The 24,327-nt window shown below is 40.8% G+C and overlaps 1 protein-coding gene across 1 annotated transcript in view; it reads right to left on the minus strand.

Annotated features, from left to right (window-relative positions):
• Positions 1 to 621: 621 nt before the first annotated feature.
• The window catches only part of RAVER2 (ribonucleoprotein, PTB binding 2), a gene marked incomplete at its 5' end in the record, with an annotated part of 35,668 nt that continues 11,962 nt past the window's right edge, over positions 622 to 24,327 (minus strand). The window contains 11 exons of the mRNA XM_085306077.1: positions 622 to 1,350; positions 5,119 to 5,208; positions 7,012 to 7,157; positions 7,547 to 7,658; positions 9,753 to 9,985; positions 11,927 to 12,038; positions 12,236 to 12,340; positions 14,427 to 14,509; positions 15,829 to 15,955; positions 17,411 to 17,602; positions 21,680 to 22,149. Of these exons, the coding sequence (XP_085162203.1) occupies positions 1,204 to 1,350; positions 5,119 to 5,208; positions 7,012 to 7,157; positions 7,547 to 7,658; positions 9,753 to 9,985; positions 11,927 to 12,038; positions 12,236 to 12,340; positions 14,427 to 14,509; positions 15,829 to 15,955; positions 17,411 to 17,602; positions 21,680 to 22,149 (1,817 nt within the window). The remainder of the gene's footprint in view (positions 1,351 to 5,118; positions 5,209 to 7,011; positions 7,158 to 7,546; positions 7,659 to 9,752; positions 9,986 to 11,926; positions 12,039 to 12,235; positions 12,341 to 14,426; positions 14,510 to 15,828; positions 15,956 to 17,410; positions 17,603 to 21,679; positions 22,150 to 24,327) is intronic.

Here is a 24,327-nt window from a genome sequence, read left to right on the forward strand (position 1 = left end):
CTTACATCATAAAGCTTGAAATGCAGAGTTTAAGACTTTTTTTAAAAAAAAAAATTTAGTATTTAAAAATGGCTTCAGTAGTCTGTACAGCGATTAAGTTGGCTGGCCAGCTGTTACGGCCTCAAGGCTAAAGGAATCAAAAGTCCAAATCACGTTGCAGCAGGGTCCAAGGAGGTGACTGCACACGGGTCCGTTACAGAAGGCTGGCTCACAGCTTATTTGTCATGAACTTTGATACTAAAAATAGTGATTTCAGAGTCTTCAGCTACAAGGATGTACAGCAGAAAAGAAAGACTAGCTGCGGTTGCTTAGTTAATAAGAGAAAAATTCAGTTCTACAAACCCGAAGTGTCTCCAGCGACCCGGCCTTCCTGCCGGCGCCCTCCCGGGGCAGGGCGCAGGACAGCTAATTCACCGCGACTGCTAGGCGGCTGCGCGACGTATTTTTGCTCCAGGGCTTTCCACCATATGCAGATGYATTCACAACCTGTAAATTACTTAGGCCAGGTAAAAGCTGTGGATTCTTGGCCTAAGAGCAGACAAAGGTTATATCTCAGGCCAAATACCACGTACCTGCTCAAATCAGATTTGATAYTGCAAGGCAGCACACAACTATAGCAGCTCGCTTTTAACAAACATTTATTGAAAGCATCACAGAGGCTCTGAATACATTTGGTATATCTATCTWCAATCCAGGATTAAGAGGAACTATTAAAATACATAAAGGCTRTAAATGCAGAGGTCATAATCCTGGAAAAAGCAAGACTGCCCTCCCCCCCTCCCCCCAAAAAAAAACCACATTCTGAGTTCGGGGAGGGGGGGGATATTACAATGTCATCCTCTAACTTTCTCAGCCTGAAGAGCAGGGCAAGGCTCCGAGGTCCCTCCTCAGTATTCTTACTGCTTTTGGCTGGTAAGTTATTGAAAATCATCACGTTTTTTCTTTATGGGCTTCCAACCACTGTTAATTTCAGCAGGGCACTAAACTGGAACTAGCGGTCCGGTYGTGCTGCTGCGACCTGCCTTCGGGCTCACCCGTGCGCCCAGGTCACTCGGCGCCGCTGCCTGCCGTACAGGGGCGTTCCTCCGGGGATCGGTGTAACCCGCGCTGAAAGAAGCACTGGCTGAAGCTAAGGCAGCAATAAAGAGCGGAGGTTTCAGGAGCCTGCCGTCATACCTTAAGGCAGGACTGATTGATTAAATTTCAATAAACACGCTTTTTTTTAAGAGAGGATTCTGCGTAACGTACTGCTGAGCCCTGAATCTGCTGGCCCACGTACTCCACCGGGCCAGGGTCCGGCGAGGAAACGAGGTACGAAGAGCCTCGCTTTTCACTCCTGGTTGGAGCCACCTAAGGACAAGAAGCGAAAAAGCCACACGTGATCCCGACCGAGCGGCGCCAGAAATTCAGCTCCGGCGCGGGAAGGCCCGAGCGCCCACCGCGCCGCGCTGCACCGCTGCTCGTGCCCTCTCCCTGTCAAACCGGGCTGCGCCGCGGCCGGCGCGGTGCCGGGAGGGCGGTGGCACGCGGCCGCGCTCCGCAGGCACGGCTGGACGCAGCAGCTCAGTGGCCATGCTGGTACCCGGCAGGGTCTCCGCAGCTCCAGCCATGCTCACCCCCGAAAGCAGCTCACCAGCGGGCTACGGGTTTACCCGCGTCACTCAAAGCCGCGAATGGGGTACAGCGGCASCGTACAGCTATCATTGCAAATAAGATTTTTGAGGACTTGTTTTGCAGCTGTGCCAAGACGAGTTGGAGGTGTCGGCCACCAGGTAGCTCTGACCACCTGCAGCCACAAACTCCTGTGTGATGGAGCAATGAAGAGGAGTGTGGTAACCTTTTTTTTTTAAAAAAAAAAAAAAAAAAAAAAACTTCACTTGAACTAAAATGCCTCACACCGGCTTGGCGAGGTACCTGCTCCGTGTTAACCACCTCAGCCCGGGTCTCTCCTCCTCCTGCTCAGCCACATCGCGTACGCTGGTGTAGGCCTGGCTCCTCCATCAGGAAGGTGGGCATTTTGCTTCACGTTGGAGTTTTAGTATTTTAGCAGCTGTGACACATTTTTCCCAAACGGGGAAACGCTCATCCCTTAATTCAACCACAAGAATAGCTACGCTGCCCAGACACCCCTGAGCCTCGTGTCTCCTCTCTGGCCAGCTCTCTGAAGTACCGCTTGCTCGGTGACACTCACGACTCACGCTGCCCTTTGCTAGCCTCGTAKTTCATTTTAGAGTGAGCGCAACAGCCTTTACCCTAAGCAGGAATTTGCTTGAGGAAAGAACTTTTTGTTCTTCTTTCCTGTCTCCTCTCCTGCAGTTTGAACAGCTGTGAGAGCCTGTCCCACGGGGTACGCCAGTCCTCTGCTCAGCCTACACCGCCACTTCTGCTGGCTTCACACCAGCCTCCGACCAGGCTCCTTCCGACTCTCGCAAGCGCAGCAACGGAAGCAGAACAGCGGACGGCAGGGCTAACGCGAGCGCACACTGACGCACCCTCAGTCTTGAACAACACGGAGCCTCTCTGGGGATCAGCTTTGTGAACCCTCTTCTCTGAGATTTATCATTTAATTCTGGGAATGAGAAAAGTACCTCGTTGTCAAGGCAAGTTATGCATCTGCCTGGTCTGTGCCAAGGGATTGCTCTCTTTCTACCTTTTATGGAATCTGGCACTAAGACAGACTTCGCAGCAAGCTGTTCAACATCATCTTCACATGCAAGCTTTCCTYGCTAGCCTGGAAATAAACTGAAAAGTTGCAGTTACCACAAACGCTGGATTCTCTCTTGTCTTTCAGTGCTGGTACAACTTCCCTCGGTTCCAGTCACGTCATAGCTATGCGGAATCGGAAAGTGCAATTTTTGCTGCACAGTGATTGATAGGTTTCACAGTACGTGACGTGTTCAGGCCTCGGCCACCTTTATTCCAAGCGCATCGAAGTCGGTTCTAGCCAGGCTTTGTCTGCTATCCACAAGTCATGACCTACTACAGCTGCATGCTCCTTTTAAATCTCCTCCAAAAACCGGGCATTTCACGCCACGCCTCAGATACGCGTTCTCAAATGCCAGAACATCGTGGGCTGAACCCTGCCACCGGCCTCTGTGTCACAGCGGGGTTTCACACGGTGACACGCGAGACCTGCGCACAAGGCCGGGCTGCCGAGCTCCCCCGGAGGCAGCGGCCGTGCTGGCGGGCCGGCCCCGCTCACCTCCAGAGGCTCTGGGAGACCATCATCGCTCTCATGACTGCACGGCTGGGACTGGACTCACAAGGAGTAAAGCTCATGATGCTCATCAGCACGCTGCCCTGCAGCCACTCCAAAACACATGACGATCTGGTGTTTAAGGTCTTGCCCGTCCTAGGGCATGACAGTCTGTATTCCCAAGACTTCCAAGAAAATGGGAGGGCTTGCACTTAGACCAAAGAGAGCTTGTATTAGCATCATCTTGGTCTGCATTAAACTCGTCTTTCAGCCTAGACTCTACGGCCTCCTTTAAACTGTTTCTCACTTCTTTCACATCATCTCCCCATCCCTCTGGCATGTTTTACTGACAAAAACCAAAGGTCCACTGCGTCCAACAGACAGAGAAAGCTTTGTTTGGTGAGTCTGACTGAAGTAGGTTGCATCTGACTTCTGGTATGTACTTCAAATGAAAGCCATTTAAAAATATTTTTTCTCTGAAGGCCCAGTTAACAGTTGTAAAAAATGGCCGTTGAAGGTAGCAAGTATGCTGCCACGACTTGTCACCTTCACTTCAGKGGTTTTATCCCAAAAGCACTCACTGCCAAAGACAGACCTTGTCTTCAAGTCAGGCCAAAGTCTGAAAAAACACTGTGAACTACCTCCTCCTCCTCCTTCATTTATTTTCCATTTTCTTTACTTACCTACTTAAAAGCATTTTTGCACATTTATCCTCGCAGACACCATCTTTCCAACAACTTCACTCACAAACTTCCAACCTTTCTTCACCTGAGGGGTTTGGYGGTAGTAATCGAGCAGCGATCTCCAGGACCCTGGGGGGCTTGGAGCAAGTTCAGTGTTGTACCAAACTGCTGCTCTCACTTATCACATCCACCAGGAACCCCATGTGATCCTGAACACCACAGGACTCTGACTAGCACGGCTACGATGCAATGGGAAAGTTCCACCTTGGTTTGTTCTGRGTCAAAAGTCTCTGAAGAGGGTTGTTTTGTTTTTCCTGTCGAGGCTGGGGAAGGAAAGCAACCTTTGGCACACTTGGGCCTCTGAAAACATCTCGTTTTCCGTTTGGCCACTCGGTGGCAGCATAAGACAGACAAGAAGCACCTCCACTAGCAGCAGGCTTGGGCTGCATTGCAGCCCCTCTGCTTTGGCTCTCCTCTCCCTTATTTATGGGTTTTTTTGGAGGAAGCTGCCAGCCGCCTGACTAGCGTGAACCCTGGGCTGCTGCGTAAAATGCAGGCACACCTGCAAGCAGGTCCTGTAGTCTGAGTAAGATCCGTTAGGAGATTCCTAAACGCAGAATGGGATCCATGATAAACCAGCTGAAAGAAAGTATGTTTAATATTTCATTTTAGTTGATAGGAGCAGTCAGGGGATACGAAAACATCTCAGTTGCACTCTTGCTGAAAGGAAGAGTGTGCAATTCAGAGTAGCTCAGGCATGCAGCAATTTCTGTAGTACCATGTAGAGTCTTGGTTTTTGAGGTTTTTTTTTTTTACTTTACATAATTCCTTAAAAAAACAAAAAAGTGCTGGTAGCACAGGAGCTATACAATGGCCTGGGAGAAAAACAGTCCTTAAACAGACTCATTGGGAAATAACTTTATGGAGTGTTGTTTCCTGGTAGATGTGTTTTAATACACTTCTGAACTTCTTAGGTAACTTCAGACCGTGGGAGCTTAGCAGGAGGAACAGTTATGGAAGACACAGTCGAAAGCATGTGTCTGAATCTTGAAGCGTGAACGTGCAGGGATCCAAACTCCAGGCAGTGCCACCCTTCCCACACAGCCCCGTCCTTTATTTCTACCGTACTGCAGCAGCCAGTATCACAAACAAAGCAGTTGCCCAGCAGCCTAAAGCATCCTCACAGCTGATGGGAGAAACAGCCAGTGGAGACAGTAGGAAAGTAAAATTATTTCTCACCTCAGAGGCTTCAGTTTCAAACTCATCGACTCTGGCCTGGGTAGTGTTATATGCCTGAGCATAATGCTGATACCACTGCTGAACAGCCTCCTATAAAGGAGGAAAAAATCTCTTCCCATTAGCTGTCTACTAAGATCACTTTAAATGAGAACAATTCTTACCACCTCGCAGGACATGAGAATGAATTAAAGGCAAAGCTCTCCAAGAAGCATCAAAACACATTTAACAGCAGCGATAGAGCTCAAACCAAATATTTAAAGCAATGCTAAGTGCTTAAAAGATACACAAGCACTGCTGCCGTGGCAGTATATACAGAAGTACAGTGTCGCTTCTGTTACAGGGAAGTACAGATGGGGCTGAACAATGTGCAGCACCTCTGTACGTCAGTGACGCCATCTGAGTCCTTCATGCTACTGATATTAAAAATAACACTAAATATTGCAATAGTACTTCTTTTTTTTTTTTTTTTTTTTTTTTTTAAGCAGGATTGCAAGGCCTTGGGGATACCTCCAGGAGGCATCAAAATAAACTTGAAGCCAATAATCAGATTCAGGCAAGACACTCCAGACTGTCAGGTGGTTGCATGGGACATGTTACACAGCGTCCACTGCCACTCTCTCCTGCTCCTCTCACCCAGATTTCCACCGGATCTGCTCCAACTCAGAGCAATGACCCTGGCAAAGTTCCCTGCCACAGCAAACACTCTCCAGGGATCCTGTCCCCTCTGCCCCTCCTGGCCCACCTGGCCAAGCCCTGTGAGCACAAGCCAACCTCAGGGCCAGCCACACACCCGTTCCCAATCCCCYGGACTGAGCTGCTCTTGCAGCAGCCTTGCTCCATGCCAGGAGCAATTCAGATTTCCTTGTCACCAGCCTAGGAGAGGAAAAGACAGCAGTGCAGTTCATTTCTGCGTCTCCACTGTGGGATGAGATCACGCAAAACGGCTTTAACTCAGGGGAGAAGGAGATGATAAGGATGGGGGCAGGAGGAGACAGCCACGAAGACCTTCTCCAAGTAGATCCAAGATTTTTATATAGGAAAATCCAATAGCACTACTATCCAGTTTCCATATGTGCTTTGCACACAGCTAGAATCGTCTGTACTGTTATACTTCTATACAGACTAGTAATGGCTAATGAAAACACATGAATGTTATTTCACAGGCAGTTCCAGTGTTTGTGAAATTCAGTCCTTGCTGTCACCACTCTGATCAGGGGCAGCCCTCCACATTAATGGCCAAACTTTGATCACCAAATGCTACATATGGTAAAGAAATCCTATGCAGTGAAACCAACTGGCGGGAAGTGGAAAAATTCCCAAAGCTGTACAAGAACTTCTGGTATAAAGAACATACTATCTCTGGGATCTAGCCAAAACTTGGGAAAATGGTTTCAGGAAGGCAAAGAGAAAAGACTTCATGGTTTTGAAGAGAAACAAAAGCCAAGTCAGAAGTTATACGAGAATAATTCTTTGGCTGACTGTACTAAATTCAGAAAAGGTTCTGGAGAAGCAATCTTCCAACAGTTATGGCCTGCAGCAGTGAACAGACTGAGGTTTTTCTGACTGGGATTAAGTGTACTTTGTGCTAAATCTCTTCTGCGCCACTCACAGAGATAAACTATCAGTGAAGCGGACTTACAAGGCTCTAGATTGTAGGAAAGCCTAGGATCTCCTGAAGAGTGGTTGGTGATGTTGGGCAAAACTATTCAACTCCATGCTGGGGTAACAGGTCACATGTGTATCAAGAAGTGCCTTGGAGAGTCCATAGAGAAAAACGATAGCCAACCTCTGGCCTGAAGACAAGTGATGTATGAGCAACCTGTCAAAAATTCTGCTACCAGAGCTCTGAGTGACGAAYCAGGCTTTAAAAGAAAGTGCTGCAAAACAACATACCTGTGTGTACTCCCCATGCTGTTGAGAGTAACCAAAATAATTTTCCACTCCGTGTTGTGATGTAGCTCCCTGAGACACAGCAGCATCCAAAATGTTGTTCGAAAGTCCAATCTGCTGCGGTGGGCTAGAGGCTTTGCTGGCAATTGCTGTCCATAACACAAATAATACACAGTTCACATAAACAGCGCAAGTTAATTCAAACAGTTCTGGTTGCACTCCAGTATAGCAATACTCTGGGATTATAACAGAAATTCGCTAGTTCAGATTGTGCTGAGCTCAAAACTAAACAGTGTTACAAATAATTGAAAAGATTTCTAGAAGGTTTATCTACATCAGTAAGCCCATCAACTCTGAAAATCTACCCCTTTTGCAAATAAAATATTAACTGAGAGAACAAATGACACAGCAATGTTAAGACAGAATACAGGATTTCATTAAAGATAAATGTCACTCAAATTATCTGTCAAGCAGAGGAAAAAATTGCCACATTCTAGTCAAGAAAACTTTCAATGAAAACTGCTGAAYGGTGGCTTACCTGGAAGACATATACCAGGCAACACACTTGCCAAATTCAAGTAGGGGTTGGTACTAAGACGTATTTCTTTTGGTGGTTCTCCCAGCAGCGAGGTCTGTTTTTTCAARGGAGTCTGTGAAATAATTGGAGAGGTATCATGTGTCAGTACATATTACATTCATACTACATTGTCAGAAATAAGATATGTGTCTCAGTATGATTTTGAAAAAAAAATGAAAAGCAACAGGAAATCTTTCTGCATATATTTTGGGGACAGATTGTCTGGACACTGCCTAGATTTTCTTCTTGCCAAATAATTTTTTTAGAAAGTGTCTCTCTAAACTGTGAGTTACTGAGGAATATGAAAACAACAACCAACCCAAAGCTTATAAATTCAAGCAAATGCATAATAACCACCATAGCAACCACAGATGAAGGGAATTAGCATCATGTATACAGCCAAAACAAAAATCAACTCCAGTCACCCAGAGTCCCAAGCAAATGGAGGGCAAATGAACCCTATGTTCAGATGGGAATGTCTGTGACATGACGTTACACCACCTTACTGACTGCTCTGTCCGCCAGCACTTATTCTAAAGGGGAAAACGTTAGAGTGGAAATGAAGTATCAGGACGGACTCACTTCTCCAAACCACCCGAAGTGTTTTCCTACGAGGGCCTAGGAAGTGTACGCTATCAGTTTATGGCCCCTTGACAGGGAAGGGCTCTCTGTGGAAAAGAAGAAAATTTGTAGGTATAGATAAATAGTTCACTGGGAAGGAAAAGTAGAGTTATTCTGAGGGGAAAACTGTTGCCAACAGCTGCTAGTTTCAATAACTGAGTGGCTCAGTAAGACAAAATATTGTGTTTAATGTATGAGCAGGAGGTTTATTTACAGTATTAGAAAAAGCCACCAAAAATAGGCTTGAAAGAAGCAGCTACGGTAAGTTAGATAACCTGTAGACAGAAATACATAATTCAAAGATGTTTATATAGCACCCTACTCTAAATATATTCCAGTGATTTTTTCAAAGGTCCCATTATTTAAGAATACTAAAAATAGTATTAATCATCAACTTTTCACAAACTATGAGCCCAGTTTTCAAACACACAGAACTTTAACAGACAGCTGAAATTCTTAATTTGGATACAAAAGCCGGCACTTATGAAGACTGTTCAGTATCAGCGTGCAAACCGTGAATGTCTTATTAAGGAATTGATTTCTGCAAAAGAGGCCATCTGTCTGCTGATGTGGAATAGGAAACAATTGGAATATCTACCAAAAAGGAACTTCTCATCACAAACAATACATTCATTTTTAACTAAATGAAACACTGAACTAAAATGCTGATGCTACATGGGCATACACAGGTACCTTATATATTTTATCCATGTGTAAACATTCATAGGAAAACAGGCATATATATGTAAAATCCCACTTAATTACAGTAAAAAGTGATTTAAAAATTAAAAAGTCTACTTTCTGAAACAGGACGAAATCTGTCAAAGCTGTGTAAAGAATACAGCCACCAACGCCCTTCAGAATCTAGTCACTTCAGCTATATCAGGAAAATGGAGATCTGATCTGAATTAAGTACAATCTTCTTGTTTCTACCTATATGCCAAAGTACATTATAAAAACGTAAATGTAAAGACCAAATTCTATTAATCACAGACGATACAGGAAAAAAAAAAAATAGACAATTTTGGTTCAACTTCTCCCCCTCAGACTTTGGGAAATAAATAATRAAACTAATTTCTGATTGTGAAGATGTCAATTGTAGCTAAGATGACATAGACTAAAAGGGGAAAAACTACCTACACATATATTCTTAAAAGCAATCTGGAAGCCTGAAGGCCTTATGTTCCACCACAAGTTCAATTTTCAGTCTTTAAAAAGGACATTTCCCTTGAGATAATTTCATCATCAAATATTGGCATACACACAGAAAAACAAACAGCATTGAAAAAAAAAAAAAAAGATTCCTTTGTTAAATCATTTGGACCACCAATGTGCATTGCTGTTCTCTCCCTATAATTCATAACTGAAATGACCTTAAAGTATCTCAYGAATGATCCTGTGATCTAGCAAATTTCCTTAGTGAAGAACTATAGTAAGCAGGTGCAGTTAACTCTTAAGCATGTTAAAATAAAAAACCACTGAATCCACACACAAGAAAAAAAAAATACCAGGAGAAGAGGCAACATTGGCATTCAGTGTACCTTACCCCCAGACTTGCATCAGGACTTTTTAGCTGGTTTTGTTGTTTGGCATGTCCAGCCCGCAGGGCTCCCGCAGAAAGATTTGTGAAGGTCTGATGGTAGGGCTGCGCCGCCGAGACAACCGCTTCAGTAGTGGATTGTTTATCCGGAGTGTTGTTTTGCCCTGGCAGAGCTTGCCCAACAATGTGCTGGTTTGCAAAGAATGGCAACATGCCCATCCCCGCTGCTGCCGTGGCTGCTGTTTGAATTGGAGGCAGATTAGATGCTGCAGTCAACMATAAATGGAGAAACTTTTCTGTTAGACAAGATTTATCTGTACRTTTTGCCTGTGATTTTTTATTAAGTGATGAGAAAAACATTTACAGATCTAATTCACAGCTGTTACAGGATACTGGACTCTTGATAATTTTTATTCTTTTAGCAACCCAGGAACAAACAACTTTAAAACTAGTTCTATAAAAGAAAATTYGAGTGTTTTTGATAGTATTCTCATTCTAAACATCCCCTTTCATAGCAGGTTACCGAGCATTTCCTGCTGCTTTCAAAAAGCCTTCGAACAACATCCTAGAGGTCTTGTATGMGGATACAGGGAAAACAACCCCACACCAGTTGGCATCAGTAAAATTCTTTTTACAAAACAAAAAGCCTGAAAGCATTCTGCAAAAYCAAAATCTAAAAATCCAGAGTAGGTTTCTGAAGGAAAGCCTTCAGAAAGCTTTTATTTGCTACCGGTTAGTATACTAAATCAAATCATGTCTAGAACTATAAACAGATGGGAGTTCCTTTAACAATGTAACTAAGTCACCCAGCAAAAATGCAACAASTAAGAAATTATTTAAAAAGCACTAGGTCCAGCTTGCACTGCAGAATATATGGCTCTCAACGGAGGTAACATAAGAAGATACACTCTGCAGTGTCACAACAGATCTTTCCTCATAAAAATTAGAGGCATCACCGTGCCTAGGAATTTGCATTCAAAACAGTATCAGCCAATGACTAGACATTAAAATGTACTCAAAATGCTAGTAATTGAGCAAATGGAATTTTTAAAAATCCTCAAATACTCAGCAAATGCCACAGGGTACTCTCCCATGAGTGAACAGATGAGAGAAGTCAGGCAACAAGATGACACACTTCCAGTTTGTTTCCGCCTAAAGCATGCACAGATTATCATCAATTTAATGACATATCCATAAGAGCTGCCAGATACAACGACTGATCTCCAATTTGTCTGGAAGACAAATGCATCAAACTAGAAACCCTTTTATGCCAAAATTTGACACAAAATGGAACAGAAGTAGTTCAAAGTAAGACTTCTGAGTGCACTAAGTTAAGATCACAGAGACGTCACCAAACGCTCCTTTAAAGTCTCAGACGTCTAAGCTGCCCCATCTGCATCCCCAAGGCACAGGAAAACATTCCCCAGTCACATTCCAAAGGTGGTGGTTTCCACCCAAAATGCTACAGACCTTAGGTACCTTAACGCTGCACTGCAATAATGCCAGACGGTACAACCTTAGATACGGGATACACAAAACATTCCCACACACATTTAACTATTCTGCTTACTCCTAGATGCTTACAGTCATATACCTGTTCGACTTGGCAATAAAATTCAGTCAGGTTTAGTTTGCCACAAGAAATGACAAGTGTGGCTGGGACATACGGTCTCATTCCAAGTATTTTTATTTTGGATGGGATAAACAATGTAAAATATTACTGTAGAGTTRTTATTATAACGCAATTAAAAACATACAGAGTAAAAATAATACACTGAGAGCTAAAAAACACTGAACTTCTTGAGAAGGAGGGAGTCATACATCTGTCACAGAATTATAACAGTTAAATGGATGTATGTACACTGTTTGCACTTCTGATTTTTTTTACTCCTAAAATATTTCAGTTTATTGAACTGAGCAGCCTCCAGTATTGTGCTGTTTGATGAAAAAACTTATCAGTGAAGCAATATCCATAGGCATTTCACAGGGAATAGCTATATGACTCGTATTACTGTCCAGCTCTGTCCCTACCTTACTGTGCAGTGCTGAGGTTCAAAGACATTACTGCGTTTGCTAAAGTGGGAGAAAGTAAAACGCTTAACTTCAAGTTGATTCTTCAACCACAAGCACTTCAAGCACAAAAGTCAAGCTGATTTGGTAGGAAATAAAATGTCATTTACACTTATGAGCGTCTCCACGGGTTCCCATGCCCGAACTCACAGATGGCATTACCCCTATTCCCAGTACCGTCTGAAGCAGCATTGTCGGAGGTTCCCCCAGCAAACCTGGTTTCTGTAAGGAAGAACAGAAAATGCTCAAACGATTAAAATAATCTGTCTGTAGCTATTTCTTGTAATTTTCAGATTAACAGATTTCAGCTAATCTTTCTGGATACAGCAAATTGTTAAATTATAATAGATTAAAAAAATATATTTCTTCTCTCAGTTATAAGAGTATCCAAACATAGCCAGAGTTAGTGATGACCTTACACTATTAGCCTGAATATTCTCAATCTTCACGAGCTGCTGCTGCGGCAATGGCAGGTGAGGAGGGCTCTGCAGCAGTAAATTAGATGTACTCCCCAGAACTGAATTCTGTGAAATTAATCAAAGAAATGTTATTAGCTGAGAAACACGGAAAACAGTATCTTCTAGAAACATTTTCAGAATAATACTGTTTACAGAAATTTAAAGCTGACAATTCATTCTCACTGTGATTTGTGCTTTCTACAAAATATTTTTCATCCAAAATTTCTGTATCATTGTTCACCACCACCATCAAGGCACTTAATCAACAACCTTGGGATACCACGTTCAGACTTTGCTGCAGGTACATTCAGCTTTTTGCTCAGGTCAGCATGGTGGTTTGAAAGAAAACTTCTGTCCATGTCAGATCACAAAACCGCATGATGATTCATACTAGCTGAACACATGCTTGAAAATGTTTTTAACCATCTTTCTGGCAGCAGTTCCTGCCAGGCAAAACATAAGTTGCTTTACAAATCTTTTTGTACAGCAGTGTAACGACAAGATAAATGGGACACTGATGTGTGAAATCACAGTGAGTACTGGCTTGCTCATTTTTTGAAATTTCCTACATAGTAAAGATCACCATAAAACTTCAGGAAACTTTGAATATAAAATAGCAAAAGCAACCTACACAGAAAGCTGAACGAGTGTGTGGCTGAGGAGGCGGGAAGGAGTCAAGCCTGCAAGATGTTCTTTCTTCCCCTGCACTTGACCATACTGAATTCCAGAACAGTAAGAGTGACCTGCTTCTCCGGCTTTAGGGAACAGCCCGGAATAAGTCATTGAATAACAGCAAAATGAGCCTAACAGGAGGAACTGAGATAATCAAATCACTGCCAACAAAATTCAGGCTATTAGATCAGGTTTGGAGCTAATTAAATGATGGCAGGCTCCATGGAAGAGTATTAGATGCATGAGTCTCTCCAAAGAGAAAGCACTAACTTGTTTGGCTGCAGCATTGTTAGCCAAAAACACTGGATCATATCAGTCAGACTCTTAACTGTGTAAAACATGCCTTTCTCCAGCTGGGATTAGAAAGCATTCATATTGCCTTCCAAGGAAGCATAGATTCTCCAAGAAAAAGTAGCRGTAACTAAAGATACCAACTGTGGTATCTAATGTGCAACTTAACATTTGAAATGAATATTTTCCTCAGGCACTTTTTAGGAGAAAAACAGAAAAGTTAAATATATTTACTGTAAACAGTATATCTGCATTTTAGGTTAGTTTCTTTGATGATCTGTAAGTCTACATCTGTCAAAAGAATAACAAAAATAATAACTAATACTTAAGAGGATTYTATTTGCTGTATGGAGTATCTGAAACATCAGAAAGAGTAAGTCACTGGAATTGACTCCAGTTCCTCATAGTGACTTATGAAAATCCGCCCGCACAAATACTAAAGGCAAATGATGGCTCCTAGCAGAGCTGTAACACTGGAGAAGCCCCGAGCGAACCCCAGGACAAGGAGGAAGCTAGGCAGGCCGCTGGCCAAGTAGACTGCTGCAGGGAGGAGTTCTGGCTGAGGGTATTATTCGAGCCTTTGTTCTCATCACTGATGTCCACAGTAAATTCACCCTAAATAGCCTTTACAGGAACTTTCAGAAATTCTGGAGTCATATAGAAGCCATAGCAACTTTACAATGAATTACAAGTACTCTGAGAACACTTTAAACAGCTTATTGCCTTGGTTTATTTTTGACTAACAAGTAACATCTGCACATTRCAATTTTTATGGAAAATACAGCACATTTTGACTCCTGTAGGCTTTAAAATGAAGATGATGATAAGCTTCTTGGCTTGAATAAGATAAAACAATAACATCTCTACAGGCAGCAAGCATGAGCAGCTCCAAGAGAGACAGACACCCCATGTGCTCCTACCTCTAGAAGAGGTAATTTTCTTGCCAGAAATGGCAAGCTGTTGCTTCATAAGCAAATGTTAGAAAATCAAAAACTCAGTAAGATAAAGTAAGTCACTTGTGGAGGGTAAGGACAGTGGAATCTTATATACCCTCAGGCACACAATAATAGAGTGTTTTTTTTTTTTTTTTAAGAGATAGCCTTAACAAGAATACCTAGTTTTAGCTGTAATTTCATGTTCTCCACAAATATCTGTTTTTGCAAAAGTTATTTTGTGTTGAGACACATACCTGATGAACTTTGTTTAACTGCAAAAAAGCTGGGCCAACTGCTGTGTTTATAAGGTGAGGTAAACCTGCAGATGCTCCAAGAACTGTTTTAGAAACACAAGAAAAAGTTACAGGATTTTTGTAAGATAGAGGATAAAATGGTCTTTACAGAATTATTCTATATATTTCAGATYGACTTCCACAAAAATCTCCATATACTAATAGTCACTACAATGAAACTTCCAATGTACCCAGCTTTGATCTGTAGTTAACAGTATATTAGAGATCAGATGTGAGATGTACATTTACGGAGCTCCTTTGAAGTTGACAGTTTTACTCAAAGATGCAGAAATGTCTGCAGCTAACTGCAAGACTAGAGCATTAGCTAAAGTGCTTTGAAAGATACAGTCATTCCACAAAAAAAATCTCTTTAACCAACTATATAAGGGCAGTAAATTAGCAGATTTCATCAATGAAAGCTGAAGTATGTTCAAACTGTAAATAAGTAACCGGCTTACAAAACAGTGAAGTTGGAAAAAACGTTAATAGATTAAAATGCTAAGACAAAGTGAAGACTTCCCAGCAGTACAATTACTTGTTTTACAGCACCAAAAGAATGATGACAGTAAAGGGGAAGTTCCACAGTACAGAGAAAGAAAAGATTATAGAGAGAATTGTTGGGAAATTAAGAGATTGAATATTCAAAGATACCAACAAAATGACAAACTTTCAAAAAAAGCCAGGAGCCAATGATAAACATCTGTGAAAACCGTACTTCTGAGCCTATTGTTAAAAGTAAAAAGTGAGAAATAGTACAATACGTATGTCACACACGCTTAGCTGCTCCTACTTGACTCTCCAAATTATCTGTTMCTATTCTTGTTCCCAATCCTTTCACTATTTGAAATGTGGTAAGATTGCTTTTAATATAACTTTTTTTCACAATCGTCGTATTGAGAAGGTAAGTTCCTTCAGAGAAACGTTCCAGTCTAATTCTTTTCTTATGCTACCATGGTTGTACATAGCATTTCATACAAGTGTGAATAATCATTTTAAAATAGTATGAACTTAAGATGCAAGACTTCAGGCTGCAAAGTTCAGATCTGGAATCAGATTTAAACATGCAATTTTAAAGATGTCTGGAAAAGAGATTACATTTTAGATCTACTTCTAATATAAACACTCAGAGACCCCACAGTTAACACAACGGTGTTTTTAGCTAACACTAAATTTTACCCTGTTGCAGTAGCCTATCTATCCTCTTTGCTGTTGCTTCCACAAAGAATGAAARAGTGTCTGTACAGACAAACTCAAAAACTATCTACACAGTTTTTAAAAGGCTATTCCTGCTTCTGTCCTTTCTTGAAAACATTGTATCACTAAGCACAGGGTTTCTTTTTTAACTCAGCTTTAAACAACTTACCAGGTTTAACAGTATGTCCACGCAGCTGGGGTTGCATTAACATTTGCAGCATAGCTGGGTTACTAAAGCTTTTCATAATCTGCACTGGATTTGGTTCAGGGAGCAATCCTTTCCTATTATTCCTCATCTCAAATGAAGAGAGATACCAAAATGTTAGAATCAGGAGAAAACAAAGYATACATTTAAATCCTTACATAAACACTATTTTCTTGAATAAGATATACAGAACCCGAGCCAAAACATCCACATCCCAAATCTAAATAATCAACCCATTTCACTTCAGTTCTGTACAGTTAACTGACAATACATCCCAGCACTACTTTTACTCAGGTAATATCAGTGCTGCCCTTCTCCCCTTTCTAGCGAACTGTCTAAGCTTCTGTTTTCATGCTTTCTCTGTTGCTTCCTAATAGACTCAGAAGCACCTGAACGTTCCCACTCTGTCTCCCAGATTTTGCAGTAGTTAAAGGTCTAATCACAGGTCAACACTGCAGTTTACACATTATGAATTATTATTTCTCAGAACGCAAAGACCTCAAACTTGTGACTTTAATGTAYATATTTCATTTTACACACAAAAATAATCCCAGCATCTCCTTCTCTGTTTCCTGCTCCTTTCTATGCTCCTTCTCCCCAAACAAAACTCCTAACTACTCCCCAAAAGCTTCACAGCTATTATTTTTCCCTAGGGCCCATTTTTTTTCCCCTTAAACAAGCGTTATCACTAAAGGAGGATACGAAAGGCACTGTTAACATGAACAACACATGCTATCTTACAACAGTTCCACTCATCTCCTCTTTTATAAAGATACATAACAAGATTGTTCTGCTTTACTTTCAAGGTAGCTTCATGTCACACTTATCACATTCAATTTTCTARGAAATAATTTGATACGACATGTGGGTGTAGAAAGCTTTCTTCTACATTGACCATGAAATTAAGCCATTTCTACTACCTTAAAATTTATTTTAAAATTGACAATTTGTCTCTTTGTTTTAAATCAAGTTATAGCTCTTCAAATGAATCCACTTCTATTTACTTTTGTTTAGAATTAAAACAAGTCCTCTCACAGAAAATTATATTTATTAAAATCACACAGCTACATAAGTGTAACTTTGTGGTATCTTAAGGCTTTATTCTACCCTTCCTCCCTGCAGTATATGGCTTTGTTTTGCCTAAGGAAGAGACTGAAATAGGCTAGCTAAATACACAAACTGGCTGATGCTTMCAGAAACTCAGTGATTTTCCTAATGCAAATGCAGCTCAAGCTTTTTGACTCAACTCAGGTTGCTCAAGGCTCAACAAACTCATTCTGAGAACAGATTCAAGAAATTGATTTTATCACATTAACAGTTTTCACTCACAGTCTTTATATGAATACAAACGTAAGACTTTATAGTATTATTTCATGGAGTTGCTTTTCCGTGTAGCATCACACTTGAAGTATTCATGTTTCATCAGGTTTTCTCCTGCTTAAAGGCTACCATCAGTCAAAACACAAGCTTCACATGGATTTTGCTGGCTCAAATGTACAYGTGAACGCATAACACACCTCACTTTGCAAGTGAAGGGCCCCCTTACCATCCTCTGTGCTGCTATGAGTGCTGCTAGCGTGCTTCTGCCCGGTGCTCCCGGGGCACAGTACGACACCTGGATTCTCTTCCCTCTGACGATCATGCCATCGGTGACTTCTTGCACCTTCTCAGCCTGCTCTGCAGTTTCGTACTCCACCACTGCAAAGTCACCAATATAACTATCTTCATCCTGAGCAAACTGAAACAACATGTCATAATAMAACATGTCATAAAATTGAACAAAAATACAGAATTTCAGGGATTTGTCTTACAGTATTTTTACCTACTCCTGCAAAATACTTTGCAAACTGTTGATATCCATGTTAATACCTACCTAAATAAATATGCTTCTTTTTCAAATGTGGTAAATATAACCTGAGTATCAYTGCTTCATATTATATTTGGCAGGCATCCTGCGTCTACTTCAATTACTATTGCCACTTCCATCTAATCTCATGGAGAACCTGAGCTATGAAACGTATTGAACAGCTTATTTTAAAGCATAAAAAGGATGAGAAGGAATTTTTAAATACATCCACATACTACAACAATTTTTATTTTGGATGATAAGAATTACAAACTCTTTACTGTTCAGCTTTTTTAAGCCCGCACTAACAAAAACATCATTCAGAAGACTACACGATAGTTGTTGAAACATGTAACAATATAAATTCCAGTGACATATACTGCCTTCTGGGAGGATGTGAAGTCTGTGGTTGTATTTAATGCCAACAGAAGATGCCAGACTGATCAATCAATTACACTGAAAACAGGCTTACTTGTCATGCTCTGTCCTTTGTTTGAAGAGTTTTAAAGCAGAATGAGCAGATTCAAACCAAACAAAAACAGGGGTGAAGAGGGAGTGAGGGAGTAAAGCTTAGGCCAGAATGTGCAGAAATGATATGCTGCTACTTGTTMTGATGAACAGGAACAGTTTAAAGCCTCCTCCAGATTTCACTGAAAAAACAACCTACTCCCAAATATCTGGCCCCACAAATGGTAAGACTTAAAATACAGTAAAAATTGAAATATAAATCTCAATGATTCTGAACAAACTGAAGGTAGTAAAATATTCAATGCCACGGAAGAGCTGTGGAGAACACACATTTGCATATACACACACGTGTGTGTGTGTGCGTATGTGTACATATATGTATGTGTGTATATATATGTACATAAATGTGTATATATATGTACACATATGCATACACACACACACACGTGTGTGTGTGTAATAAATGTGTGTTCTCCACAGCTCTTCTTCAGAGGTCAGTCTTAACAGTGGCACTGAATATTTGGCCACCTTCTGTTTGTTCAAAATTATATATATATATATTATATATATATATATATATAAATGCATATATGCATATACGTATACACGTGTGTGTATATATACACGTGTGTGTGTGTGTGTGTGTAGGTTGCTCTGGTTTCAAGCACAGAGAAAAACTTCCTTAATATGTATATTTACAACATCAGTATTTTGCAAACGGATCAGGAATTTTTCAACTTCCCAAATAAAGAGGTACTGAAGAAAAGCCCTCTGCTCATATCTAAATACCAACGGAGACTTCCTAGATACAATTTAAAGCTGACCTGGGAAAGGAATGAGAGGTTGTCCATTTCATTAGAGGAATGTGTGTCATTATCTACTAAGTCCCTTGCAGCAAATGCCAGTTTTCTAAGAACCATGCATACGTATCTGGCTTCAGCTTCCTGACAGAACACTTCCACTTTCAGCAGAGGAGAAATAAAAGTAATTTCAAARTGAAAAAWATATATATATATAAACTTAGGAATAAAATTAAATAWATCAAAAAAGAGGGGGTTCTACTGAGTTCTGCTAATATTTTTAATTCACACATATTTACGTGACAAAATATTGCATCAGAGTTAACAGCAGAATTGAGTTGTGGAAGAAAAATAGTACAAGACAGCTACATCAAAGAAGCCATATCAGGAGCTGGGCACAATGATCAAAATGATCCCTGGAGAACTAACTGCATGGGTGGTGTGAAGGTTGGATTTGCCAAGACATTAAAAATGAAAGGAGAAGAAAGACAYTGTAATACTCAAGATGTAAAAAAAGCAAGAGTGTGAATAAAYGTAATGTTTTTCTAAAATGCATTAATTCTTCTAACAAAACTTTACTAGACAAAGCTAAAGCACTCTTCCTAGTTGTTCCCTCTTGAACCCCCTCAGGTTTCTGCTGCTCTACTCTCTCTTACCTCTCTGCATACCATGCTACAACCCCTCCCTGCATTTTCCACAGCTTCTCGGGTCTTCTTTTCTTGCCTTTCTTTATACTTAGCTCTTAGGTCATCTCATTCATAAAAACAAAACTGACTAGCACTGTTTGGATAAACATACATGGCATGGGTATATGATGTTCTGTTTCCCACGCTGGCCAGCGCCCCTTGCCTTCCCCGGCTGCCACAGCCCGATGGTCCGGGGCGGGGGCCTCCCTTATCAGGCAGGGCTTTTCCCTGCCCGGAGGAAATGGGAGGCATGACGGAGAATATGCCACATCTATCCTCTGAGAATCACTGAGGATAAATCATAAATGATCATAAGTAAACCTACTTTCCTTCTATTATTACATATCTACCACAGCTATACTGTACAGAGACTACACAGATACTACAGATATAAGATCTATCTATAGAAGGTATCTASTATCTTTAATATTATATAACTACTATTTATAATAGACCTGTTATAAAAAGTATATTATAAAATGTATTTATACAAGCGAGAGGTAACATGAGAGCATGCCAAGAATGTCTTTTTGTATGTGTTTTTGACCAGGTACCTCTTTTAGAGCACAAAAGCATGCTGTTTAATTCCTGCATTTTGTAAACCTCTACCTAGTGCCACTACCTGACGTAATGCATACGGGACACCCCCTCTCCACCTGTGCCAGGAGTGACTCATGTATCATTAGGATTAAAGAAGCGAGGTAAAGGTCAATTTTTAATGGCGTCTAACTGCACAGTTGAACAGTGTTATGGAGAACAGTCTTTATCAAAGAAATCTGCTAGTCTTTGAACACTGTAATTTTAAAAGAACATTGAAAAACTGTTGAGGGAGCTGATAACAGCTGCAGGATTATCTGACAGCTGGGAAGATGGCCTTCAGTAAAAGACTTTATAAGATCAATCTGCTCAGCTAATTAAAAAAAGATTGAGCAGTGGTTTGATTACAGTGTGTAATACCTTCTTACAGGAAGCAAAGGCTCCTCAATCTGGGAAGGAAAGACAAAACAAGCACCAGTGGAGCAAAGCTGAGGCCAACCAAGRAGACAGACCGAAGCGCGCAGTAACAGGGGACGAGTGGCTGCTGGAAAGAGTTACTTGCAATTTATCTGCCTCTCGATRTGTTTGGACAAAGTCAGTGCAAGGATATGCTTCAGCCAAGTGCACRTTCCCGGGGCTCCAAAAGAGGCTCTGGGGAGACGTAATGGCCTGCAGGTGGTCTGACCAGACAGTCTAACGGACCTCCTGCTCTTAGATGCTTAAAATCCCTGGCTGCTTATCCTTGAAGCTAATCCCTGAGCAGCCTTTCAAGATACTTAATAAAACAAAAAACAAGTGAAATCATACCCAACTGCGTGACTATAAACAAAGCCTTCCTTCTGCCTGTCTATGSTGCACTAGTCTGCAGGACTTGCATGAGCAACATTTGCTGTTTAGTATCCCACAGGCCACCCAGATGAGAAGGAATCCCTTATAATTGCAAAGACAAGTAAGGATCTACCTCCTCTGTACCTGCAAGATTCCCAAAAGATGCAGCACTTCAATGCAGCATGCTTGCAACTATTAGATCTCAAGCCATGGAAAAAACACATTAGATATTTTCAGAGGTTTCTAATTAATTACATATATTCTCCACAATCCACACAGTTGCACTTACGGTGCTCATACACTCTGGATTTCTTCACTGAGCAATAAAACCATTTATTAACATCTACTTCAAAAGCTCTAAAATATTTCTKAAATAACGTTCAATAAAATACACGAAAATGGGATGCATTATAAACATTTTATTGGCACTTCATGGGAGCGGTCTCCTGCAGAATTCCCAGATGATATTGCAATGATTGTAAACCCACACCAATAAAACGTTTATACCACATCATATTCTGCAATGCACATGCATACTCATTCACTGTTTAAATGAAAAAGAAGACAAGATAGCAAGCAGTGAAGTATACAAACATAGAGCTATTTAAAATCATAACCTTGATCTTCCAAGAGATACAAATTCAACATACCTGGCAGAACACAGGTTTATACTTTAGTGAGAAAGTCTGCRTCAGTTCTTTTGAATCAGCGTAGTCTTTTTGAAATTTATCTACACAAAGGCACTTAGAGTGAATAAGATTTGGAGTCAGCTGATTAACATCCATCCACTGTGCAAAGAGTGTGTTCTCGTCCAATTGCTTCCCCAGCAGGTCCAGTCTCGCTTTTGCAGCAGAGTCCTTCTTCATATATTCCACAAAGCCATAGCCTTTTGAATGGCCAGTAACTTCATTATAAACCAAAAAACACCTCTCCACATTGCCATACGCACGCACAAGTTCTTCAAACTCTTGTAATGTAAACGAAATGGGTAAATTAGTAATGCACAGCAAAGCATCTGTTGGTTGCAGTTGCACTGATATTTCTTTTCCCCGAAGAGAATACTGGTGAAATTTCCGAATTGCATTTTGAGCCTGCTCTCCATTTAACAGAGTAACAAATGCTGTAAAAGACCAAAACAAGTTACATTAACTACCATAGCTTCCTTCAAGCTACGYAAGTAATTATGATAGCCTGCCTCACTACCAAGCCAACCCAAAACCCACTAGTGTAAGTCACAGGGGAAAAACAGGAGTTTTGAATTTACCGTGAAGAAGCAATACAGAGCCAGGAATGCTGGCATTTATGTTAYATATTTCAAAATCTGGCATTATCAACTAGACATTATATCTAATTAACTCAAAAATATTAAATGTGAGTGTGTATATAAACATATATACCCTCACTACTTAGTATCCAACAACATCTTAAATTTGGTAAACAAAGAGTAATTACATTTTCCACTGAGGTCAACATATTACTGCTTCAACTGAATTTATTTGGAGACAGCATCCATAAATTCTCACTTTGTGGTTACTGGATCTTTTTTAGGTTTCAAGTCCTTAAGAGACATTTAAAACATTCTAAATTGGGAATAAAAATTAATAGAAATGTGTGAAAGATGCTGTATCAAGTCTGTAGGTCTTCTGAACAACGCCCTTTACCTCTTTGAGCATCTGATAAACAAATTCTGCCTGCCACTCTTTAGACATCAAAAAGCTACTACACAAAAGGTATCAGGGTTTCCATTAAAACTTGACCCCAGGTTTTGCCTGAAACTTTTCAAATGCCATCCARCTSTCTGCCACAGTGAGGAAATACCACRTCCCTAACAGGCAGATTGATTTGAGCCAGCATCGCTCCTGAAATGATCCAGAAAGCTCAGTTTGTTAGCTCAGTCTATTCCAATTCTACCTTAATCATACTCATGAGAGGGACCTTTATTCCCCAGGAGGAACATCTCTCATTCTATGGAGCTGACCTTGCTAGAACTGCAGCAAAGGTACCCCACCCTGCCTTATGGCCACAGACTTACTCAGATACCTCAAACACAAACATTTCTGAATCTTAAAAAAGAAAAGTAAAGAAAACTCACAGCTATGCTGYGGACATTACTATTTAAAATATCCTGCTGGCCCATGCTTTGGGGTACAGATGTTGACCACCACACCGTATCTAGCCTGGATGATGCAGAATCTCCCCACATTTCCAAGCAAGGAAGCTTACGCCATTCCCAGTCCGCCTCTTCTGACTCCTCTCTCAGTGGACACATACAACCAGAGTATAAAAGCTGAAGAGCCCAGTCAAAAAGGTCCAAAGACAGAAGAGGAGAAAGTCTGCAGCAACAATACTCAGTTCAAGTGAATAAGAAACTTGTTCAAAACCGCAGCCTGAGAACTGTGGTAACTGTATTTTCTTATCCTATAACCAAATTTGGAGACTCAGTTGTCCAGAAACAAGTATGAAGAATGCTTTCTTCCTCACTATGCAATTATCATTTCTGTAGGAAGAACTCAAGCCAAAAAATACATACAGTATTCTTAAGTATCCCAAAACTAAGAATAGTACAGAATTCATGGTCATAAATCAGGTCCTGGTACAATTACTTACACAACACTTTCTTTTTTCTCCTCTCTCTCTTTCCTCTCTTTCTTTCTTTTCTTTTTTTTAACTACAGTTATTTTGTTGAAATTCTCTCACTGATCCTTTCTATGAATAAACCACACCATGACTCCGGATAGATTTGTGCTAGTCACAACAAATCCTATCTTATTGCAATAGGATCACTTCCTGAAATTCAACTCCAGGAAGCTCTGGTAGCAAGATTGTTCTTTGAACAGAAAACATCTTTTATTCCAGATACACCTATTAATCATCCGTTTCTACGAACACCACTGTACAAGTGAAAAACGCAAATGAATTGTAAGATGACACTGTTCAGAGGCAGAAATGATAACATTTTCTTTCATGCCTAAATAATCAAACCTTTAACAGTCTAAAGAGGATTTCTAAATAAAATATAAACATCCACAGAGTATTTTCAAGCCATATGTGAACTGTGCCACAAATGTGACTACCTTGTATCAATTCACAAAGCAAATGAAGAATTGAGCATAATCTTACTAACACATAATATTTGAGATCTCAGTTCTGCTATTCCAGAGAACATTGCTACAGATCATGCAAGCMATCAGCTTGTACAAACAAATGCACTTGCAGTGCATTTTACAATCTGTAGTAATTCAAAAGATGCATCAGTAATCAAATAATGACAACACTGTGAGGAAATGGGCAACCTGTT

This window comes from Rhea americana, unplaced genomic scaffold (assembly GCF_003343005.1).
Source record: "Rhea americana isolate MKP2758 unplaced genomic scaffold, rheAme1 scaffold_230, whole genome shotgun sequence".
Taxonomy (NCBI): domain Eukaryota; kingdom Metazoa; phylum Chordata; class Aves; order Rheiformes; family Rheidae; genus Rhea; species Rhea americana.